A 19819-nucleotide genomic window follows, 5' to 3' on the forward strand; every position below is an offset into this window, starting at 1 on the left:
GAATTACATGAGCATCCCAAGCACCTGGTAGATACAACTACCTTTTAACTCAATCCTCAAACAGTCTAAGCCCATCACCGTTTAAAAGCCTGAAAAGATGTGTTGTGACCCAGATAAACCACGCCTACTACGATCGATCTGTGGAGCAGGGCTTTCGAAGAAGCCCTTAGGCAGATTGCTGTATGGTTCCATCTCTACATCAGTATCCTTGTCCCTACTCTTCGACCACACGAAGAATTTTCGTTCATTTAGCACATACCACAGGGCGAAGATAAGTAGCGTTGTGGGTAACGTGAAGGCCCAATAGACCCAGAAGTTGTTCGTAATTACTTGAGGTTGGTCCCAGGCAAGCGTGGGGAGATCGAAGAGTGCAGCAAAGAATGTTGCAGGAAGAAATGCCATAGTCATGATGGCGATCACTTTCATGTCAGAGCTATCCTTCTTAGTAGCCTCCGCGAGCTTCTTACTGGCTTCTCCTAGTTGGTGGCTTGTTATAGCATCTTGTCGACGGATGAGGGTAGCTATCTAAGAAAACGATGAGTACGACGACCAAATGAGTAATATAAAACAAACGCGCCGGGGAATTAGATATCTCATACCACGTTAGACTGCGCCTTGGCTCTCTCATCGAAGACACGACCAGATTGTTTGATAGTTTTTATACGTAACTTCAGCAACCCAACAGCCGAGTTGAAAGATGTTACGCAATACTCAAAGTTCTTCAACGACTCTTCATCATCTCTACCATACCATTCTTTCCATGTTTTCTCGTCTTGTAGAGACTCTATGAGGGTGTGCGTGACTTCCACGCTCTTAAAAAGATTAGCAAATAAGCCAATTATCTTTGCAATATTCCTCGAGGCAGCCATAAGCTTTTCCAAGTTGAAGTCTTGCGTCTGTGTATTCTCCTTCACCCATAATCCATGTCCTGTGTCCTCCTCGATGTAACCGATCGTATACCCCTCATCAACAATAAGCTTGTCGAAATAGAATACGAAATCCGTGAGGCATAGACAGGCAAGAGAGAGGGGATGGTATAAATGCGCGGCCCGAAGCCCTGGCAAGTGGAAATCCCCATCTTTATTTTTCAGACTAGACCGCTTCTTATAATCACTCCGCGCGGCGAGCATAGCACGCGTTTCCAGCGTGGTAGGATCGAAGGTCCACGCAAGCATGTATAGGTAGTCCTTGATCATGAAGTTGTATCGTCCGTCGCTAGCCACGCAGTACCAGCCGGACCTCGAAGAAATCAGGTAGGCTAATAATGCACTATCTAGTCGTAGATAGTCAAAGACTTCAACACGCCGGACTTCATCACGGGCGATCGCTCTCCACATCGCCTCAGGGAAGAATATTATATTGAGGCTAGGGCTTGATGGGCCCGGTTGGGGGAACAACTGATCATTATGAATTTTATCGAATAGAGTCGCTTCATTAATCCTCTCCAGGGGGTCGAACTCTAGATTTGCATCAGGCTCCGCTTGGGATGGTGAATGGGCTCGTAAGACGCTGATACAAGACGGCGAGATGTCCTTTATACTGCTGTCTATAGATATGCGTGAAATCTCTCGTAGAATTTCCATTGTTCTAAATATAATATTTATATCACTGGTAACTCTTTGGATACCTAGATGCCCCCCGACAAAATAATGGGGAAATGTCAAGTAATTCTAGCTACCTTAATCTATACTAAAACACTTATGATGAAATTCCCAAGAGAAATAAACTGTAGAAAGGTAACTTAAGGAACAATTCGTGCAGAGCCTCATAGAAAAAATTGAAAGAATTCTATTGATACAGCGCATCGATGCCGCATTGAAACCCATCCTGCAGCTGGGGGCCATTTCGAAGGGCAGTACAGGGCACACTACAGATACCGCCTCGGTAAGATAGAGGGTATAGTCCAATCAAATTGAGGGGCGTAGAAATAATCCCTGACGATTCGTGCAAAGAAATGGGGCAGTGCATACTGCCGACTTTATTGCTTTTGCCTTGGTGTAATGTGATATATGACCAATATTTCTTATGGGTCGCCTGTAGCTGAATATTCATGCCGGATGATCAAGAAGCTGAACTTTCTGCTGCAGCCTTTTCTGCCTTGACGAACAACGCCACAATTGTCCCCTCATTTACCATGAATTTAGGATACCCGATAACCGCCAGAAGCGCTGTAATGGTATAGGAATGAGTTGTTAGCGAGATTATAGGAGAAGTATCATGTGCGAAAATGTCGTCGAGGAGTTGCTGTATCCTTTTTACATGCTGCTCGAGCGACTCCGATGCATCAGCTTTCCAACTTGTGTCTAACTCTGAAAAGCCTTCTTCAATGATGTAATTGGGGTAATTTTGCTTTATCCACGATCGTGAACTCCGTCTGTCGCATGTATGGTCTGTGATACGCTCTCTGAGATTTTCCTTTATCACAGGTTTAAAAGGCTTCCCATAAATGTCCATGACGGGTGCATAGACAAGCTTCGTTGTGTCAAGACATCGCGCAAGGGGGCTAGTATAAACAGTTCCAGGTAAAGGCAGAGCATCTTTTCGAGCTTCGTCTAACCACAACTTGGAAAGATTCTTTGCTTCTGCGATTCCTTCATCCACAAGTTGGGCATCAGCCCATGTTACCTTGTCGTCCCCATCCTTGTGAGACCAATGATTCTAATATAATTAGCCCATTTTCATAAGTGAATAGAGAATATAGGTGATAATAAGAGATATATTGCCTTACTTTCCAGTTTAATGGGATTCCATCTACTAGTTCGATCTGCCCAATCTCTTCAGATATCTTGAGTTCATCCATTTTCACATTGTGAATTCCTCGCCCATGTCTTATTACATACATCAGTTTGTACGATATACCGTCATCTATATGCTGCTGGTTAAGACGTTGGATATACTTTTCAAACCGAGCCCACTGAGGAGCCCCTTTATCGAAATGCAAGTCAGTACCCAAACCATCATAATCTCGTGATAATATTCCCAGAGCAGGTTGGGTTGAGATTTTGCCATCGGGTAATGTGTTTGCAATCTTAGCGTAATCCTCGAAGAAGTCGGGGACAAACGAGAACTTATAAGTTCTACCGATTATTGAGCTACCCATACTATTTTTTTCTTGTGATGCTGACTTGGACATATGGTTTTGTTCGCGTGAAGCCTCATCATTCGGAATCCCTTTTCTTAAGGCCTTTTCCCCGTGCGGATGTGTAAATCTCCGGATGAGGCGTTTCATTTAGCGATGATATAATGGATTGAAAGTGAAATGATATATGAACTAGACTTAAGCACAACAGATAGTTGTACTAGGAGAGATATTATTATCTACTTTACCTAGAGTAGATACGCTCATCAAAGGGATCCCATTGCGGGGCACTTCACAAGGTGGCTGAGCCCAATGTGGTATAACTGTAGTACAGTTTTCGCTGTTTTATCCAATGAAAATGCATCATTCAATCTATAGAATGACTTATTGTGGCGGTGCATAAGGCCACCATTCATAGAATAGAAGATTTTCTTAGCAGTGACTTGACAAAGCTCTACGTAGCCTATATATTATGTATCAAGAGATCCAGATCAAGGGATATTATTGGCTTTAGTTTTCGAGAATCAGGAGTAAAAGTAGAAAAATGAGTTTGCTTATTTTCTATGTAAGCGATCTTCTAAATAATTCTGGCGTTCTTATCCCTGTCAACAGAGGATCCTACTTCCTGAGGATGGAAGAATTTTCATGACATTGATAAACTTCATACTCTTTCGCCATTCAGCATTTATCACATCCTATACAAAGTCCCTCGATGGTTAGTTTATTTACCTAGCATCTATATATGAATTAAGACTACCTAATCTACTAAATATACTCTCAATGTACGCTAGATTTCTCAGTTTTCTTCTTGGGTTTGTTCTTATAGTCTTCCGTCTTTAGGAAATAGATCGTGACTTAGATTCTTGATTGTTTGCTGGTTCCGTATATGGATTAACCCTAGATTCAGCTCCGAAGTTAATCTTACCAAAATTTCTAAACTTTGGCTCTTAGAGCGTTCTAGGCCCTACTGGCCAGTTCTTTGGCAAACCTTTGAGAGTTGCCTAACGACATCTTACGTTTGGCATTGTGTATCAAGGCATATAGTATACATTCAAGTATAGGGCCTGGACGTTAGTCTACTGTATTTTGTCCTTCTAGTTTGAAGATTGCCTTGCCCCTTTTCACACACTAAGAGGCACTTTTCAGGAATCTTCGACTAGACTGCAACGTGATGAAAAACTCGCCCATGTGTACATTTAACCATACATGTAATGGCGAGGCCCTAGTAGGAAAGGCCTTACATCAATTTCTTTCGTGCCCTATGTTATTGTTAAGTGCCTAACGGTCTTGCATAGCTCCATATCAAATTACGCCGTGAATATCCGAAATACGATGCTCATCATTTAGGAGATCTGTGGAAGATTCTTCGATGAGCAGAGAACCTTGCACGCCACGTCCTTTTTCGCGGAGCCGCCGAAGCAATTTACGTCTTCCACACAACGCCTGGCTTCCTATCTTCCATTCTGCATTTGTTTGAGAAAAATTACCTATATCATCTACTATAAGGGCTGCAGTCAGAGTTTGCGCCAATACAAACCATCTAATTGGCTCTCATGTCATTTAAGGCTCACTTGGACCAATACCGGCAAGAGTAGGAGCCAATAACAGATCGCGTCTATATTATAGTTGGCCCGAATATGTTCCTTCATTATGTGTGAAGACTTATTCGGTACTTACCTCTTTCCCCAGGCTGTACAGTGACGTAGGATGATATGGCCTTTGTATCTTCTTTTACGACGGCCAATAGCTTAGACTACTTGCCTATTATCCCGCAATATTGGTCCGACCTTGTTGATTTGGAATAGGAAGTATTTTGGTGATAGGTTAGAGATACATAAGCCATCGGTAATCCTATTACCGGTAAAAAGGGGCCCCTAGACTATTTTCTTTGCCCGAAATCCTGGAGATGTCTCAGTCCTTTTACCCGGTGCCGGCCTATCAGAAATTTGTTGTATATTAGCCCGAGAATATTAGCCTCTAAGCTCGTACAGCGTACAGGGACAATAGCATACCGTGACTTTTCTGGAAACTCGATAAGTTGGGTGCCACCCATGTTAATATTAATAGGATATCGATGCTTCGGCAGTTAATAAGCAAATACCTAGTTCCAGCCATGTGTCTAAATCTATATATATCCAACCATGCCCAACTAAGGGCACTATCTAGCTCACTCTGATCATCAGCCAACACAATCCGTAGTATCAAAGTTCTCTCACAATGTTCTGGACTACTCTCCTCGGCTTCGCCGCCTTCGCCGAAGCGGCCCCCCAGTTTGGCGGTGGTTTCGGTGGCACTACCATGCTGCGATTCGGATGCCCGAACGTCGTTATTGACAGGTTGGACCCTCTTGTCAACCCTGGTTCAATCCCTTCCTCTCACGTACACCAAATTGTGGGAGGAAACGGCTTCAATGCCTCGATGACAACTGGCGACGTCTCCGCGACTGCTGACTGCACCACCTGCCAGTTCAGTAAGTTTCTGGAAATATATATACCTATACAACACTTACTGACGCTCATATAGGCGAGGACTTCAGTAACTACTGGACCGCCAACCTCTACTTCAAGGCTCGCAATGGCACGTACAAGCGAGTCCCCCAACTTGGCCATGCGTACGTATCCCTATGAGCTCATTGATTTCTTGTTTGCCAGTAGCTAATGCTCCGTTAGTCTGCAATTCAACGACCAGTTCAGCACACAGACACAAGGTGGTATTCTTGTGTACTACGTCTCGGCTCAGCCCGGTCAGATCACCGCCTTCAAGCCAGTTAGTATCACCTAATCACGAGCAACATACAGAAATTGTATTAATCTATTTCAATAGGGCTTCCGTATGCTCTCCGGTGACGCTATGGCGCGCTCCAGGCCCGACACCAAGTTAAAGAGGCAAAACTGCTTCCGTTGCTACACAGGCCCTAACTACGGAGGTGACACTGGTGCTCCCTGCATGGATGACAAGTTAGTATTACTATTTTCGGGTTTTAGCAATTGTTGTAGCTTATCATAATTACAGTGTCGACTCCGAGGCTCTCCCCAAGAAGGTGTGCGCAGGTGGTATCCGATCCAACATTCTTTTCCCCACGTAAGTTTCTTCACATTTCTTGTATTTAGGAAAATAATTAATGGTTTTCCTAGTTGCTGGGATGGCAAGAATCTGGACAGCCCTAACCACCAGGACCACGTTGCCTACCCCACGTCCGGCCCGGCCAACTTCCTGAGCTTGGGAGGATCCTGCCCGTCTACTCACCCTATCCGGATCCCGCAGCTCATGTACGGTAAGTTATACCCCTTTTATCCTTGTTTATGACTGCTTTAGTAACTTTCTTATTACCAGAGGTTGTCTGGGACACCACTAAGTTCAACGACAAGAACGAGTGGCCCACCGACGGATCTCAGCCTTTCTACCTCAGCACAGGCGACAACACCGGATACGGCCAACACGGTGACTATGTTTTCGGATGGAAGGGCGATGCCCTCCAGAAGGCTATGGACACCTCTGGCTGCATGGGTGCCCGCTGCGCAACCCTCAAGACCCAGGCCATCGACGCGGCAAGGCAGTGCAGCGTGAAGAAGGTCGTGTCTGAGGACGAAGACGGATGTAAGTTCTGGCACCATCAATATTTATATTTCATTCCTCTAAAAAGAAAATAGGGCTCACCGAGCTACCCGGAATCAACATGCCCATGGCATAAAGCGCCATCGATCCCGTACTCAACTCAGCATGGCATGTTAGAAGCGTCAAGAGCGATAAATTGGCTACGAAGCTTGGAACAGAATAGAGCGATAATAATATAGATTGTCTAACCAATTGTATCGCATTCTTTGGATTAAATATGATACCTGAATCAAGCATCTGATGTATACTGAGCTAACTAGAATTGGCTTGTGAAATTCATATACGTGATACTTGACATGTTGAATATTCATACCTGTTGATCTAGAATAATGGGGAATTGTGTTATGATTTTAGGCTTATATATGAAGTTATAGATTTTACCTTCGGCGTGCTGTATTTCTGTTACTAGCCTCGCTCTCTCTTAGCTATATCATAGACAAACACTCATAGGCTGTGGTGCAGCTTCCCTTCCTTCAATTGGATTCAAAGGTCCGCCTATGTTGCTGGCAATGCCCTTCCACGTACGGGGCCATGTTACGCCGAGAGTTGCGTTTCGATAAAGTAACCGTGTCGCCTATGATAACAAATACGGATACGCCCACAGCTTTTGTCTTCTCGACGTTGGGTATCTCAATGTCGTCGAAACGACGCTTATATATAGTAGTACATCTGCTCGCCTGTAGCATAGATGTTCTTCTGCACCTTGGGTATCAATAAAATATCGTCCACTGTTCCTCGGCGCTAGAGGAAGTAGGAAGGTTAAGTTCTGGTGCAAGATCGGAGATGATTTGTGTATAAAAGTATTGCTTCGTTTATCGACTACTTTTGCTTGACCATCCAGAGGATCCAGCCACCGACACCAAAAATACAAGTAAATGCTAGATTAAAACATGTTAATTTAAGATACGGCATAACGGACCAAGTAGACACTTACCCACGAGAAAGGTTTCAACCGCTCTATGATCAACCTCCCTCTTCATGATGATGCTCATATTGCTCATTTCCCGGGTGATGAGCTGGGGCAGCTCTCGGGTAATAAGTGTAGTGTCAATAGCGGGCATGGTGAAAGGTGACAAAAGTAACTTGATTAAGAATTATAAATTGTTAGAGTTGACAAATGGTTGAGATTTATAGACAAGTATGAGAATGGAAAATGCGAAGTGAAGCGCTGCTTGACTCTTTCAATTAGTACATCTGATCGACACAACCGGGTTATTGTCAATTTAAGTAACCAGAAAAACTGAGATTAGAAACCCCTGGATCCTGGCGCCGACGAAGTCATCGCGGCTCGGCTCATAATCAGTCGATTTTAGAGGCTTTCCCATTCTAGGTCATAGCATCAGGTGGATTCGAAACAATACCCAAGATACCCCTAAACACACAAGGCGTAGTTAGTGATAGCTTAGCCCGTTGGCTTACGCATGGCAGATTTCGTCTATTACATTCAAGATCCTGTCAAGCATATTAGGTAGGTTAGGTAGGTAGGTCTTTTTCTCCTGGTAGGATTCTATTATCCTTGTATTTGACTTTTATCATTGCTTCTTTCATCCTCGTGTAGATCTATTGTCGTCAACAGGAGTGTGGGTTTAGTGGATCTACCAAAAATCGATCGTGCCATATGGCGCGAGGAGAAATATGACTGAAACAGATTTGCGACAGGGTTTAAGGAATACACTAGAACTAAATACCACAAGAAGAGCCAATAGCTTTATAGCATTTCCACGATGCGTTTACCATTCACTGTTTAAATGCGACGTAAATAGCAAGATGAGTAGATTTGGGCTTGAGCCTCAATATATGGTCCTTATTTAACATGGGGATGGCATTGCTGAATCCCCCTTATTCCTGGCACTTGTTACTATACTAAAGACTGTAGGTACAATAATTTACAGACCAAAAGGCCAAGTCTCTCCTTTACATCTTTACCCCACCACCCTTCACGAAGATCAATAACAAAGTTCTTCACTTCTACGCGAACCTGAGTGATTCGCATGTCTTGGTCCCAGCACTTGGCTGATCTTTGCACAAATGCAAGATATCGAATTCCTTATGCGACTACGCTTTATACGATACGCACGCGTCTCTCTGACTATTGTATCCATATGATGGCTTTTGCAGATACTCCATGGTTTAGATCAATTTCTCCTCTAAATCTAAACCTTTAAGAAGCCTATGCATTGTGCGCCCGTATAAAAACCCGGTCTATTCTACATCGCCGCCAAGTACTTTATCAACTAGCTTTTGAGCGGTTTTACTTCATGTGTACTATCAGCCTTGATATATACTACCTAGGTGGCTTGGCAATGGGTATGTCTATTTTCGAAGAGCCCGAGGTAGAACTACCTAGTGATATGATAAACTTGTTCTCCTTGTTGTTTCCTCATTAAAAAAATCATGGGGAGTGTGTACACTAACGAAAACCTATCGTCTACGACGAGACCCATATATCCCTCGGAACGAGGAGACCAGGGACTTCATCTCGTATTCCGGCAATCGCAAGCTTAGAGACAGGTAGGTACTAGTGTAGCTCTACAGCGCTCTCCACTAATACATAGCACTTCCATGTAGCGATCATGTATCTCCGCACGCCCCTAATTCCCCGCAGTCGTTGGTAAAATCCCAGTTATCGATAGGCTTTATTTCGTTATAGATAACATGATTCACAAATCAAAGGCCCACACAAATTAAAGGCCCATAATTTTACACCTATCTAATTAAATTATTTATTATATAATAATAATGTTTAAAATTAATTAAAAATTAATTTAATTCTTATAATTAAAAATTTCTAATTTAGTTTAATAAATTTACATATTGTAATTTATATTATTATAAATATTATAACGTTATTAATTTTATTATTATTTTTTTATAAAATTACTTTTAATAATTATAATATTGCCTTTAATGTTAACATTATTCTTTTAAATTAATAACGCATCTCTTTTTTTTTAAATAAAAGATTTTTTTTTTTATAATTATTTATTTTTTATTTATTAATATTTAAAAAATATATAATTTATTTTTCGAAAATTTAAAGTTTTTTTTTTTAATATAACTATTTTATATAATAATTTATATATAATTTTATTTAATTTATTAATAGTTTTTAAAATCTTAATTAATAAATTAAATTAATGGGTAAAAATTTTATTATATATAAAAATAAATTATAATATAATTTTATTAATATTTTTTAATATTTTAAATATTTAAAATAAGTTAAATAACCCGAAATCTAAAATAAAAAAACGTGTAATTTTAATAATATTAAATTATAAAATAACCTAATTAAAATTTAAAAAAATTAATTTAATAACTTTAAAACCGGCTTATATATTTTTTTTAATAAAAATAATATTGTAAATTTATTAAAAAATTAAAAAAAAATTTTTTTTTTTAATATAAATTAAATCTTATTATATTAAATTTTTAATAATTATTTTATATACGCGTTTTAAAATTAAAAAAACGTTTATATTTAAAAGTTAAAATTTATAAGATAAATAAATAAATATATAAAAAAATATAATATTATTATTATAGTAATATTTATAAAATTTTATTAATATATAATTTTTATAATTATTTAATATTAAAAAATATTTAACGTTTTTTATATATTTTTTTATATATTTATTAAAATATATTAATTATTTTAAATTAATTTTATTTATAATTTAACCGTTTTTAAATAATTTAATAATTTAATTAAATAAAAATTTATTATTATAATATTATAAAATAAAATATATTTTATTTATTATAATAATAAAAAATAATATAATTTAATTTTATAAATTAATTAATTAAATAGTTATAAATTATTTTTTATCTTTAAATATAATTTAATAAAATTTTTAATATTAATTTAAACTTATAATAATTATTTTTATAATAATTATATTTATTATAAACTTAATTTTATTAAAATTATATATATTTTTAAATAAAATACTTTTTTTTTTTATTATATTAGTAATTAATTTATATTATGCGTAATAAATGTTAAGATTTTTGCAAAAGATTTTTTAATAATTAATTTGATAATTTAAATATATTTTAAGTTTAAATTGTTGGCGTATAAAATTTATAGTTTAATTTTTTCCGATAAATTTCTTGTTACGTTTTTATAATAATATATTAGTTATTTTTTCAACGTAAAAAAGTTTAAGGGGAAAAATTTAAATATTTAATTTAAAAATATATTAAATAATAATATTTTTTTTATATTAAGTTAATTTTTATTATGGTTTTATTATATTTACGTATTGTTAATAATTATATATTTTACCGTATAACGTTTTATATAAAATATTATAAATATATATAATGTATTTTATATTAAAATTTTTATTACGTTTTATAACGTTAAAAACTAGGTTTATCCTAATCTTTTTAAATGGTTAAAATATTATAAATTAATTAAGTAATTAATTATTAAAATTGGAAAGTGGTAGTTTAGATATTTTTGGGCCTTTGATTTGTGTGGGCCTCTGACTTATGGATTACGTTACAGGGAATGTTTGAAGATAGATAATTCATCATTTTCTTTCTTTCCCAAAGAATGCCGACTACTAATGAAAGTAGAGATATTGCTGAAGATGAATCAATCCTTCGCTTCAGCAGAGGCCGGCTATCTCGCGGTCGAGGACTCCGCAAAACAACAGGATGGTAAGTGAAACTCGTGAATTGCTATTGCAGTTTTGACAAACAGGCATTGACCCGGATTCTAGTTCGACTTGCCGTAAAAGACATGTAAAGTGCGATGAAGTAAAACCAGTCTGCGGCGGTTGTAGCAAAACAAGAAAGACTTGTATTTATGAAAATGGGCAAAAGGTTCGGAAGGTCTCACATATTCCTAATATAATAGAAAATGGTCGCAATCATGTGCAGATTGAGGCTGGGGCTTCGAGCGAAGCAAGAAAAACTCTTGAGCAAGCCTGTGTCGAACGTCAAGCCATGGTGACAAGGTCGAGGGCTCATGAACGGAGTCAGGAGAATTTTCACCCTACACCAAGTTTTACTAACATATCTTCTCATATAAATGAAGAATCTCATTCTCCATTTAATCCCGATGTCAATCCAGTGGGACAAGATAATGTGCTAAACAGTACCTTTGTGGATTCTCTTCCACCAGCGGATAATAGGCTTAGTCCTCAGGGCGCTTCCACCATATCATCCAGCCATAATGTGGAGAACGCAACAGCAAGATGGGTAGATTTACTGTTCCAGGATGCTATTATCCAGAACGAAGATATTCGGAATATGAATTTCGAGTCGGAAGGATTTAATATATTTGGAAACTCAGTCGCGCAATCACCCATCGATCTACCGGAGTTGAATGGTTCATGCAATGAGGATGGCATCGTCTTATCTACACTATCATCAAACCCTTGTCTGCGCGAGAGGAATCTCATTCTCGAACAAGACCAAACACTCGAAAAGCAATCGTGGCAGTCGGAATCGCCCATAACAATACTTCCACACGAACACATAGCATTCCGAAATTTTGTGCAGCATATCAGTGGATGGGTATGTCACCAAGGGGGTATCATTAGCTATCTACATCTAGAAAAGCTTACATCTCGTAGATGGACCTATTCGACCAAAGTAGATCTTTCGCAGTCCACGTGCCCCATCTTGCAGTATGTATCACTCCATATGCATTAGAGCCTCCTGTCCATATTATTCCCTATAGCTGACGGTTTATCAAGGTGCATAATGTAGGATTGATGAATGCTATCCTCGCTCTATCAGTTCGGTATATGTCGTTGAGTGCTAATATGAATGGCATGCATGAACATGCGCAAAGCGATGCTCTCCAGTACTATTACAAAACACTCCATTATATTCAAAAGGCTATGCAATATGATACTTATAAGACGAGTTTAGAGCTTATTGCTACATCTCTTATCATATCGACATACGAGATGCTAGACGGCTCAAGTCAAGATTGGGAAAGACACCTTCATGGTGTCTTTTGGATTCAGCGATCCCAAGTGATCCACGGCGACTCGAAAGGTCTGCGGCAGGCAGTATGGTGGGCTTGGCTTTGCCAAGACGTGTTCGCTGCGTATCTTGAGAAGCGCAAGCCGTTCACGTTCTGGCGACCTGCAAGAAATTTGGACGAACTCGACCCTCTCGAACTCGCAGCGCGCTCGGTGTATTACTTTTCGCAAGTAGTCGGCTATTGTTCTTCCGAAGAAGCTGAAGCGGGGAGACTAAACCCCTTTTCAAGGATTGCGAAGAGAGACACGTTAAGGGAGAACCTTCAACAGTGGGAGAAGCATCTCACAATAGAATTCAAGGCACTACCCCTTCCCCAAATGGAAAAAGAGACGTTTGAGCCTTTATGGATTCACCCCCCAGCATTTGGTATGAATATACCCTTCTTCGTGATGCCATAGCTTATCATATCTTAGGGGTCGCTATACAATTATTCCACGCATCGAATATATTATTATCTTTGCATTGTCCTGTCCCGGGCGATTTCCAGATGTACGCGAGTCTCCGAAAAAGCATCAAGGAGAGCATACGGATAATCTGTGGGGTTGCAATGTCTCTAAACGACTTTGCCTCGAGTGTGCTATGTTCGCAATGCTTGTTTATAGGTTTGTTCTTTTACCATCACTACCTACTTAAGGTTATGGTAGCTAAATCTAGCAGCTGGTCTACCACTCGAGAATTCGGAACAACGGCGTGTTGTATTAGATCTTCTCGGTAGATGTCGGATGCAAGCGGGGTGGCCAGTAAGATCATTGAAAGATAGGTTGGTGAGCATCTGGGAGTCAATGGACTAGATTTACCTAAAATATTGTTAAACCTACGATATACAACTTTGTGTCCTATCGAGATCTGATTTTATAAACTAAAATAGGTGTCTTTAGCTTCGTCATTTTTAAATACGTCGAAATCCTCCTCTAATCATCTTCATAGAAAGAGGTAGGAATACTTTCTACCGCAAAGGCAACTTTTTAGTTGCGTGTCAAAATGCTACTATCAAATTTTCAACAATGCACCTCGTACGGAGGAATTGAGTTGTGCCTTCCAAAGGCGAAATTCATTGAGGATGAAGAGCTCGCCGCTTTGGCCAAAACAAAAATTTGCAACGCCGCCATCAACGAGGATTCTACCGAGCAAGACTCCTCCGGGTGACCAGACGTTGACTCCATCTCCGCACCCGCTATAAACATTACCATCCATATCACATTTAATCCCGTCAGGAATGCCCACATCTGCAAAGGCGAAGAGCCGTCGATTTGAGAGAAACGGCTGATCATTTCGGTAAATAACATCGAATGCATATCTATCTTGCTTATTAGTGATATATCTACAGCGCTGTAATACTCAACTCACATTGTGGAACATCTGCTAGGATTTATGGAACCATCACCGTGAACTTGATCTGTATCAGTGACATATAGGATCGCTTCATCGGGCGAAAAGCAAAGCCCATTCGGACGCCCAAAGTTATCGGCGACGGCCCGGACGGAGGATGTTTTCGGATCGTATCGATAGACTTGATTGGGCAGCGAGGGTGGCGGTCGGTATCCTTGCTCGAATCCATAGATGGGATCTGTGAACCAAATACAACCATCTTTACTTATGACAATATCGTTCACAGAGTTGAACGGCCGGCCGTAGAAGCTGGTTAAAACCGCCTCAGTCTTGTAGGGAGGCAGGGAGGACATCCTAAATAGCCCACTAGGTGCCGTCATTGATCCTTGCGCACAGAAGAGAATGCTATCTTGATCATTGACAGCACCATTCCCCATCTGGATATCGATGCAATCAACTTCCTCCCGCATTGGAGTCGCATTTTCGTCTCCTAAGGACACTTTTGAGATTTGAACCTTTTTCTTGCCATCATGGCCAATAAATTGGTTGCTCGTTATAAACAGCTCCTTGGTAGATGGCAAGAAGACCCCGGCCTCGTGAGCAAATGGATACGCTTCCACCGATAGCAGTAACTCGAGGCTTGGGTTTACTCCAATTATCTGACGGAAAGAATCATCGTGGATCTTCCATACCGAGGAGTTAACGTCTTCCATTCTAAGGGATTGATCAAGGCTTTATCATGACATTTGCTATGTCTAAAAAGTGATATCGTTAAAGGTCACATACTTGATTTGGACTATTCAATGAACCCTACAGGTAGGTATTCAATTTTTGAATTGACGGATTTCCTGGGGAAATTGGCGGGTTCACATAGTTACTCAACTGGCGGTAATTTATTACATACTGGCCAATCTTGATATCACGATCTATCGGGGTAATGAGGAGTAACGGAGCGCTAGTTTCGTCGATCACTCGTCTCGAGGGATCGTCAGGGACCCCTTGACTGCTCCCCCTTTTCCCGCGGGGTTTCCCCACATGCGGCTGATTACTTCTACGCATGGTTCGTCACATTCGGGTAGCGTAGGAGTTCAATAGTGCACTATTTTATTGCAAGCTTATGGAAATACCACCATCAACGAGAAGCTGGGCTCCCGAAACCCACTTGCTTAGATCGCTAGCTAGGAACACTGCCGGTCCACCCAAGTCCTCCGGGTCGCCCACGCGACCCAATGGTGTTCGGTCCTCCAAATACTTCAGCTTCCCGGGTTTTTCTAAGTCATCAAATGCAAGCGCTGTCCTCGTCGTCCCCGGGAGTAAAGCGTTACAACGAATTCCATACTTTCCTAGAGCACAAGCTTGGGACTGCATCATCGACAGAACGGCGGCCTTAGTGGGCGTATAGTGAACTTGCTGTGCACCGCCAAGGTGGGCGCTGATACTGCTAATGCCAATGATGCTGCCACCGCGACCCTGGCTTACCATTTGCCTGGCAGCGGCCTGAGTGGTCCAGAACGTACCAGCGATATTTGTCTGAATGTGCGACTGTAAAGTCTCCTCGTCCACGCTGGTAGGCGCCTGGGTTAGAAAAGCTGCCGGTGTGGGCTGGTTGGGGGAATGGAGGCAGAACACCTACTCCAAAAAATCGCGGAACTGGCTGACACCCGCATTGGCGACAAACACATCTAGGCCTCCGAATTCTTTTACTGCCTGTTTCACAAGCTCGGTTCCTGTGGCACGCTTCCTGATATCTCCCGGTATGCCGATAAGTCTCTTGCCGTCGTTGCCGAGTTTCTGTTTTAGCTGCTCGAAGCTCTTCTGTGATGAAGAGTCTTCCATAAAGTTGACCGCTACCGAAGCACCATGATCCAGGAATGCTAACGCGATACCCCTACCAATACCCGTGACGCCGCCTGTAATAGCTGCAATCTTGCCCGCAAGTAGAGCCATTTTCGGTAGACTGTCAATCTCAATACTCAAGGCAAAAGACAATGAAATGGTATAATAGTAAAAAGAGGTTGTGGAAACAGAATGAGGAAACAGCTTGAAAGAGGAGCACGACAAGATGACATCTTGTGATGCAGCCGTAAGAGGGCGAGCGAGTCGGAAGTGGAGACGGACTATGCTATACGAAGCTAAGAAGACAACGCTGCCGACACCGCGATTCCCTCGCTACGAGGGCCCTATAACTTATCCGGTGGAAAATTTTGTTCTAGGTAGTAAATGACGGGTGGAAATAGCTTCACGGAGATGAGAATGCCACAAAGAGTATGGTTTTAGAGTGAGTGCTACGGCGGCCTGGAACATTGTACCTCTGAATACTTCACCTGTGGAGATTTCAACCAGCGCGTGCGTAGTAGCCCCCTTTATTAGATGGTCCCGTTAATCAGACATTTTAATATCTTGCAGATGGATCTTTTCGACTATGTAAGACCTCCGCGACCCTTAACCCTATCTGGTAGTAGCTCTTCATGAATATATAACGAGTCCTTTGGTTCATTACTTTAGGTAGTGGCCTGGTAGGTATTAATAAGCTGCTACGAGAATTGTAAGCACGAGTTCAACCATAACGATCTATCACTCGCTTCCCGAAGGACCTTAAATCAATGCTTGAAAGCGATACATTATAATACTTAGAAGTAAATTTGTTAACTGGCAACTCAAAATACCTTCATCTCGACACATGAGATGTTATCTAAGTTAAATTATAACTACAAAGACGTATTTAGAGTATTTTCTCAATTTGATATCCCTAGGTGTGTATAGTAAGTTCAGGAGTTATAAACACCGAGACGTGTTCGCACTACCCTATGGCACAGCTCACGGGGCTTTACCAGAGGAGCCGCAGATGTCCATCCACTCTTTAGTTTGCCTGATCACGCAGTCCATCCCTTGCTCAATCAGCGTCGTATGTGGCAGTTTCCGTGAACTATCGGCCCGCAAGTGTGTATAGTAGTCATCTAGGACTAGCCGATTGACGTTGATTTTGGTAAGGCCAGCTTTAATGCATCGCTGCATAATATCTGTAGGGAAGCCGTTTGTGCCGTGAAGGACACAACGAACACGCCCATTGACCTGCTTAAAGATACTGTCGAACCTATTGTGCTATGATAGTTAGACTGCTAATTACACTACTCGTTAGAGGAAAGGGAGAGCGGCGCGGCTGACCTCTCGTAATCCAATTGCGGCCCTTGTGGACCATATTCGCCGTGCACATTTCCAAAGGCAGGAGCAAGAGCGTCGACGCCAGTAGCAATAAATTGCTCCACCTCTTCCGGAGTCGTCTTGCTCGCCTCTAGCCCCGCAGTGTCCATAACGCCGTCTTCACCTCCTTCGATACGGCCCGGCTCTGCCTCGGTAGCGATGCCCCTCTCATGGCAGTAGGCCACCCACTTAGCCGTCTTGGCCAGGTTCTCCTCTTTCTCATAATGTGACATATCAATCATGATGGAATCGAATGGCAGCGTGTCAGCTGCCAACTTAATCATGTCCTCGTCCTGTGCGTGGTCGAGGTGTACTGATACGGGCACTTTTGCGCGCTTGGCGGCTTCGGCGGCCGTCCGAATTAGCAAGCCATCTGAGAAGGCGATGGCCCAGGGAAAAAACTGGAGGATTAGCGGCGACCGTGCTTGCTCGGCTGCTCGCACGAGGCCGAGGATCTGCTCGAGGTTATAGGCAATGGCTGCGATAACGCCGTATCGGCCTTTTTCCGCCGCCCCCAGGATCTGGAGGTGACAATTCTTCTCACGCCAATCTACCGGGACGCCCATTTCCTCCACATGTAGTATATCCGAGTATAAAATAAACACCTTGAAAGAATAGGGGCTCTTCGATGACCTAAGTAGTGGTTAGGCTTTAAAGATGTGTTTTATTCATCTTCCACATGTGTCATTTTGATTATATGTTGTTCATTTTTAAATGCACCCAGTAGAACACGAGTTGAAGCCCCTCGCTTGGCTACTACGGATTATCGTCTCGGGGGATCCGTGCAACAGTAGCCCTCTTCGCCTAGGTAATCGCGTTATGGTGTATGGCACATGATATCGTGAGATGCCCGTGAATAGATCGGCGAGCTTTAGGTTGGCCTCTCCACATTCACCCCGCGGACAGGCTACTTGTGGTGTGGGTTATGTAGGTATTTTAAGTGCCTGGGCGGGGCCAAGCCACCGCAACGAGGGCAACAGATAGTTTAGAATCTTGGACAAAACTAACTAAGGTTGGACCCGAACTTGAGTCACCACCCATATGAGTTATTCTTCTATCCTACATACACGATCCTCAACCCCTATATCTAACCCTAATATTGGGCCGAATGATGTCAGATGATGCCTATTACGACCCACTCGATCTGCCTACTATAGGCCGGGGAACACATCAAATTATCACTGACAGATAATTGTAGGGTCCCCGAGTCTTAGTTAGAATGCGCAGGATCGAAGTCAAGGGCATTCTAAAGCATCGCTGGTCTCGTGATATTTAAGTTAAATAGATTTCATGAACAATAACCTTCTAGTTAAGACAAAACCCAACCTCACCGTGAAGTAGATGTGGCGTACGAGACTCGTAGATTGTTTTTAATATTGGACAGCATCAGAATCCAGAAATCATATTCAAATCTTACGATATCAAGAGTTTAGTGACTTAGTCAAATGAGACACAGAATTATATCTTTCTAATTTAGAATTGAAGATCCTTTATTAAGCCACTGTAGTACTTTGTGAGTTTACGACCGCCTAGCTATGTAAATTCACAAGAGGCCGGCGTAAATGAAGACAAATTACCTTTACCCAATAATGCTAACCCCTTTTTTATTTACGGAATAGTAAACCCACCATCTATGATCATGTTCGCCCCTGTCATATAAGGGCAGGCATCACTTGCCAGGAAGACGTAGGCCTACAGAAGTAAGATGTTAGCGCTTTTTAACTATAGTAGAGGATAGTTAACATACACTCTTCAGTTCCTTGGGATTGCACACCCGCCCGCCAGGGATCTGACTGATCCATTGGTCTAGGAGCTTCTTGGGTTGTCTCGTCAACACTAATGCGCACGTTAGCTCCTATTTTTATAGCCAGGGTACCGAAGTCCTGCTACCTACTCTCCGTATGAACGTATCCGGGAGAAACGCAATTGACCCGCGCAAAGTCAACCCACTCAACGGCAAGACTCCTGCCAAGCTGTAGAGCTGCAGCTTTGGAGGCATTGTACGCTGCCTGCATCTGCGGGGTGTTCACAAGTGTGGCGCTGACCGAGGCCGTGATGATCAAGTTGCCCTTCCCTTGCTTTCGGAAATATTTCTCTGCACCCTGAGCTGTCCACATAACTCCGTCGTAGTTTACACTATTGATATGTGCCCAGCTCTCTTCGCTGTAATCAAGCGAGCTGACGTTAGAGCAGACGCCGGCGTTTGCAATCACGACGTCCAAGCGGCCGCGGCCGAAATCAGCCACGATCTCGTCGATTGTCTTCAAGAGTAAATCTCGCTTAGTAACGTCCGACTTGAAAGCTTGGACGCGTACACCAGTCTTCTGTGCAATCTGAGCAGCTGTTGCATCAGCATCTTGGTGGGTTCTGTATATGAAAGCAACGTCGGCCCCAGCCTCAGCTAAGCCCCAGACAAGCTGGAGGCCAATACCCCTGGACCCTCCCGTCACGATGGCTATCTTTCCCTTAAGTGAAAATTGCTGGAGGACAGGGGTATCCAAATTGGCTGGTTGAAATAGAGGCATACTGGGTGGCTATTTTGCGTAGTCTAGGTTGATGAAAAGGGCGTTGCAGGTGAAAGTA

General features: G+C 41.8%; 7 protein-coding genes across 8 annotated transcripts; 2 read left to right on the plus strand and 5 right to left on the minus strand.

Annotated features, from left to right (window-relative positions):
- Positions 1-81: 81 nt before the first annotated feature.
- GL218_06493 (uncharacterized protein) lies at positions 82-1337 on the minus strand (the record flags this gene model as incomplete). The annotated part of the gene is made up of 2 exons (XM_033583206.1): positions 82-525; positions 600-1337. The coding sequence occupies 2 exons, from the start codon at positions 1335-1337 to the stop codon at positions 82-84; spliced, it is 1182 nt and encodes a 393-aa protein (XP_033433608.1).
- A 3959-nt stretch (positions 1338-5296) lies between these two features.
- GL218_06494 (uncharacterized protein) lies at positions 5297-6770 on the plus strand (the record flags this gene model as incomplete). The annotated part of the gene is made up of 8 exons (XM_033583207.1): positions 5297-5549; positions 5603-5690; positions 5749-5845; positions 5903-6036; positions 6092-6160; positions 6214-6353; positions 6413-6676; positions 6730-6770. The coding sequence occupies 8 exons, from the start codon at positions 5297-5299 to the stop codon at positions 6768-6770; spliced, it is 1086 nt and encodes a 361-aa protein (XP_033433602.1).
- A 4528-nt stretch (positions 6771-11298) lies between these two features.
- GL218_06495 (uncharacterized protein) lies at positions 11299-13497 on the plus strand (the record flags this gene model as incomplete). Its single annotated transcript, XM_033583208.1, has 7 exons — positions 11299-11368; positions 11412-11533; positions 11945-12229; positions 12289-12342; positions 12412-13072; positions 13120-13308; positions 13364-13497. 7 exons carry the CDS (start codon positions 11299-11301, stop codon positions 13495-13497), a joined length of 1515 nt encoding a protein of 504 aa, XP_033433601.1.
- Positions 13498-13696: 199 nt separating this feature from the next.
- GL218_06496 (Gluconolactonase) lies at positions 13697-14748 on the minus strand (the record flags this gene model as incomplete). The annotated part of the gene is made up of 2 exons (XM_033583209.1): positions 13697-14003; positions 14054-14748. 2 exons carry the CDS (start codon positions 14746-14748, stop codon positions 13697-13699), a joined length of 1002 nt encoding a protein of 333 aa, XP_033433605.1.
- Positions 14749-15139: 391 nt separating this feature from the next.
- On the minus strand, positions 15140-15982 carry GL218_06497 (L-rhamnose-1-dehydrogenase; the record flags this gene model as incomplete). Of its 2 annotated transcripts, XM_033583211.1 has the most annotated exons (2): positions 15140-15599; positions 15669-15982. In XM_033583211.1, 2 exons carry the CDS (start codon positions 15980-15982, stop codon positions 15140-15142), a joined length of 774 nt encoding a protein of 257 aa, XP_033433603.1. The 2 variants fall into 2 exon arrangements, with proteins under 2 accessions (XP_033433603.1, XP_033433604.1); XM_033583210.1 differs by lacking the exon at positions 15669-15982 and having other exon boundaries at positions 15140-15517.
- Positions 15983-16852: 870 nt separating this feature from the next.
- On the minus strand, positions 16853-17802 carry GL218_06498 (putative fructose-bisphosphate aldolase; the record flags this gene model as incomplete). Its single annotated transcript, XM_033583212.1, has 2 exons — positions 16853-17129; positions 17201-17802. 2 exons carry the CDS (start codon positions 17800-17802, stop codon positions 16853-16855), a joined length of 879 nt encoding a protein of 292 aa, XP_033433600.1.
- Positions 17803-18844: 1042 nt separating this feature from the next.
- Positions 18845-19761, minus strand: GL218_06499 (L-xylulose reductase; the record flags this gene model as incomplete). The annotated part of the gene is made up of 3 exons (XM_033583213.1): positions 18845-18928; positions 18984-19072; positions 19131-19761. 3 exons carry the CDS (start codon positions 19759-19761, stop codon positions 18845-18847), a joined length of 804 nt encoding a protein of 267 aa, XP_033433599.1.
- Between the last annotated feature and the right edge of the window lie 58 nt (positions 19762-19819).

This window comes from Daldinia childiae (genome assembly GCF_008694065.1).
Source record: "Daldinia childiae strain JS-1345 chromosome Unknown Scaffold7, whole genome shotgun sequence".
NCBI classification, from domain to species: Eukaryota; Fungi; Ascomycota; class Sordariomycetes; order Xylariales; family Hypoxylaceae; genus Daldinia; species Daldinia childiae.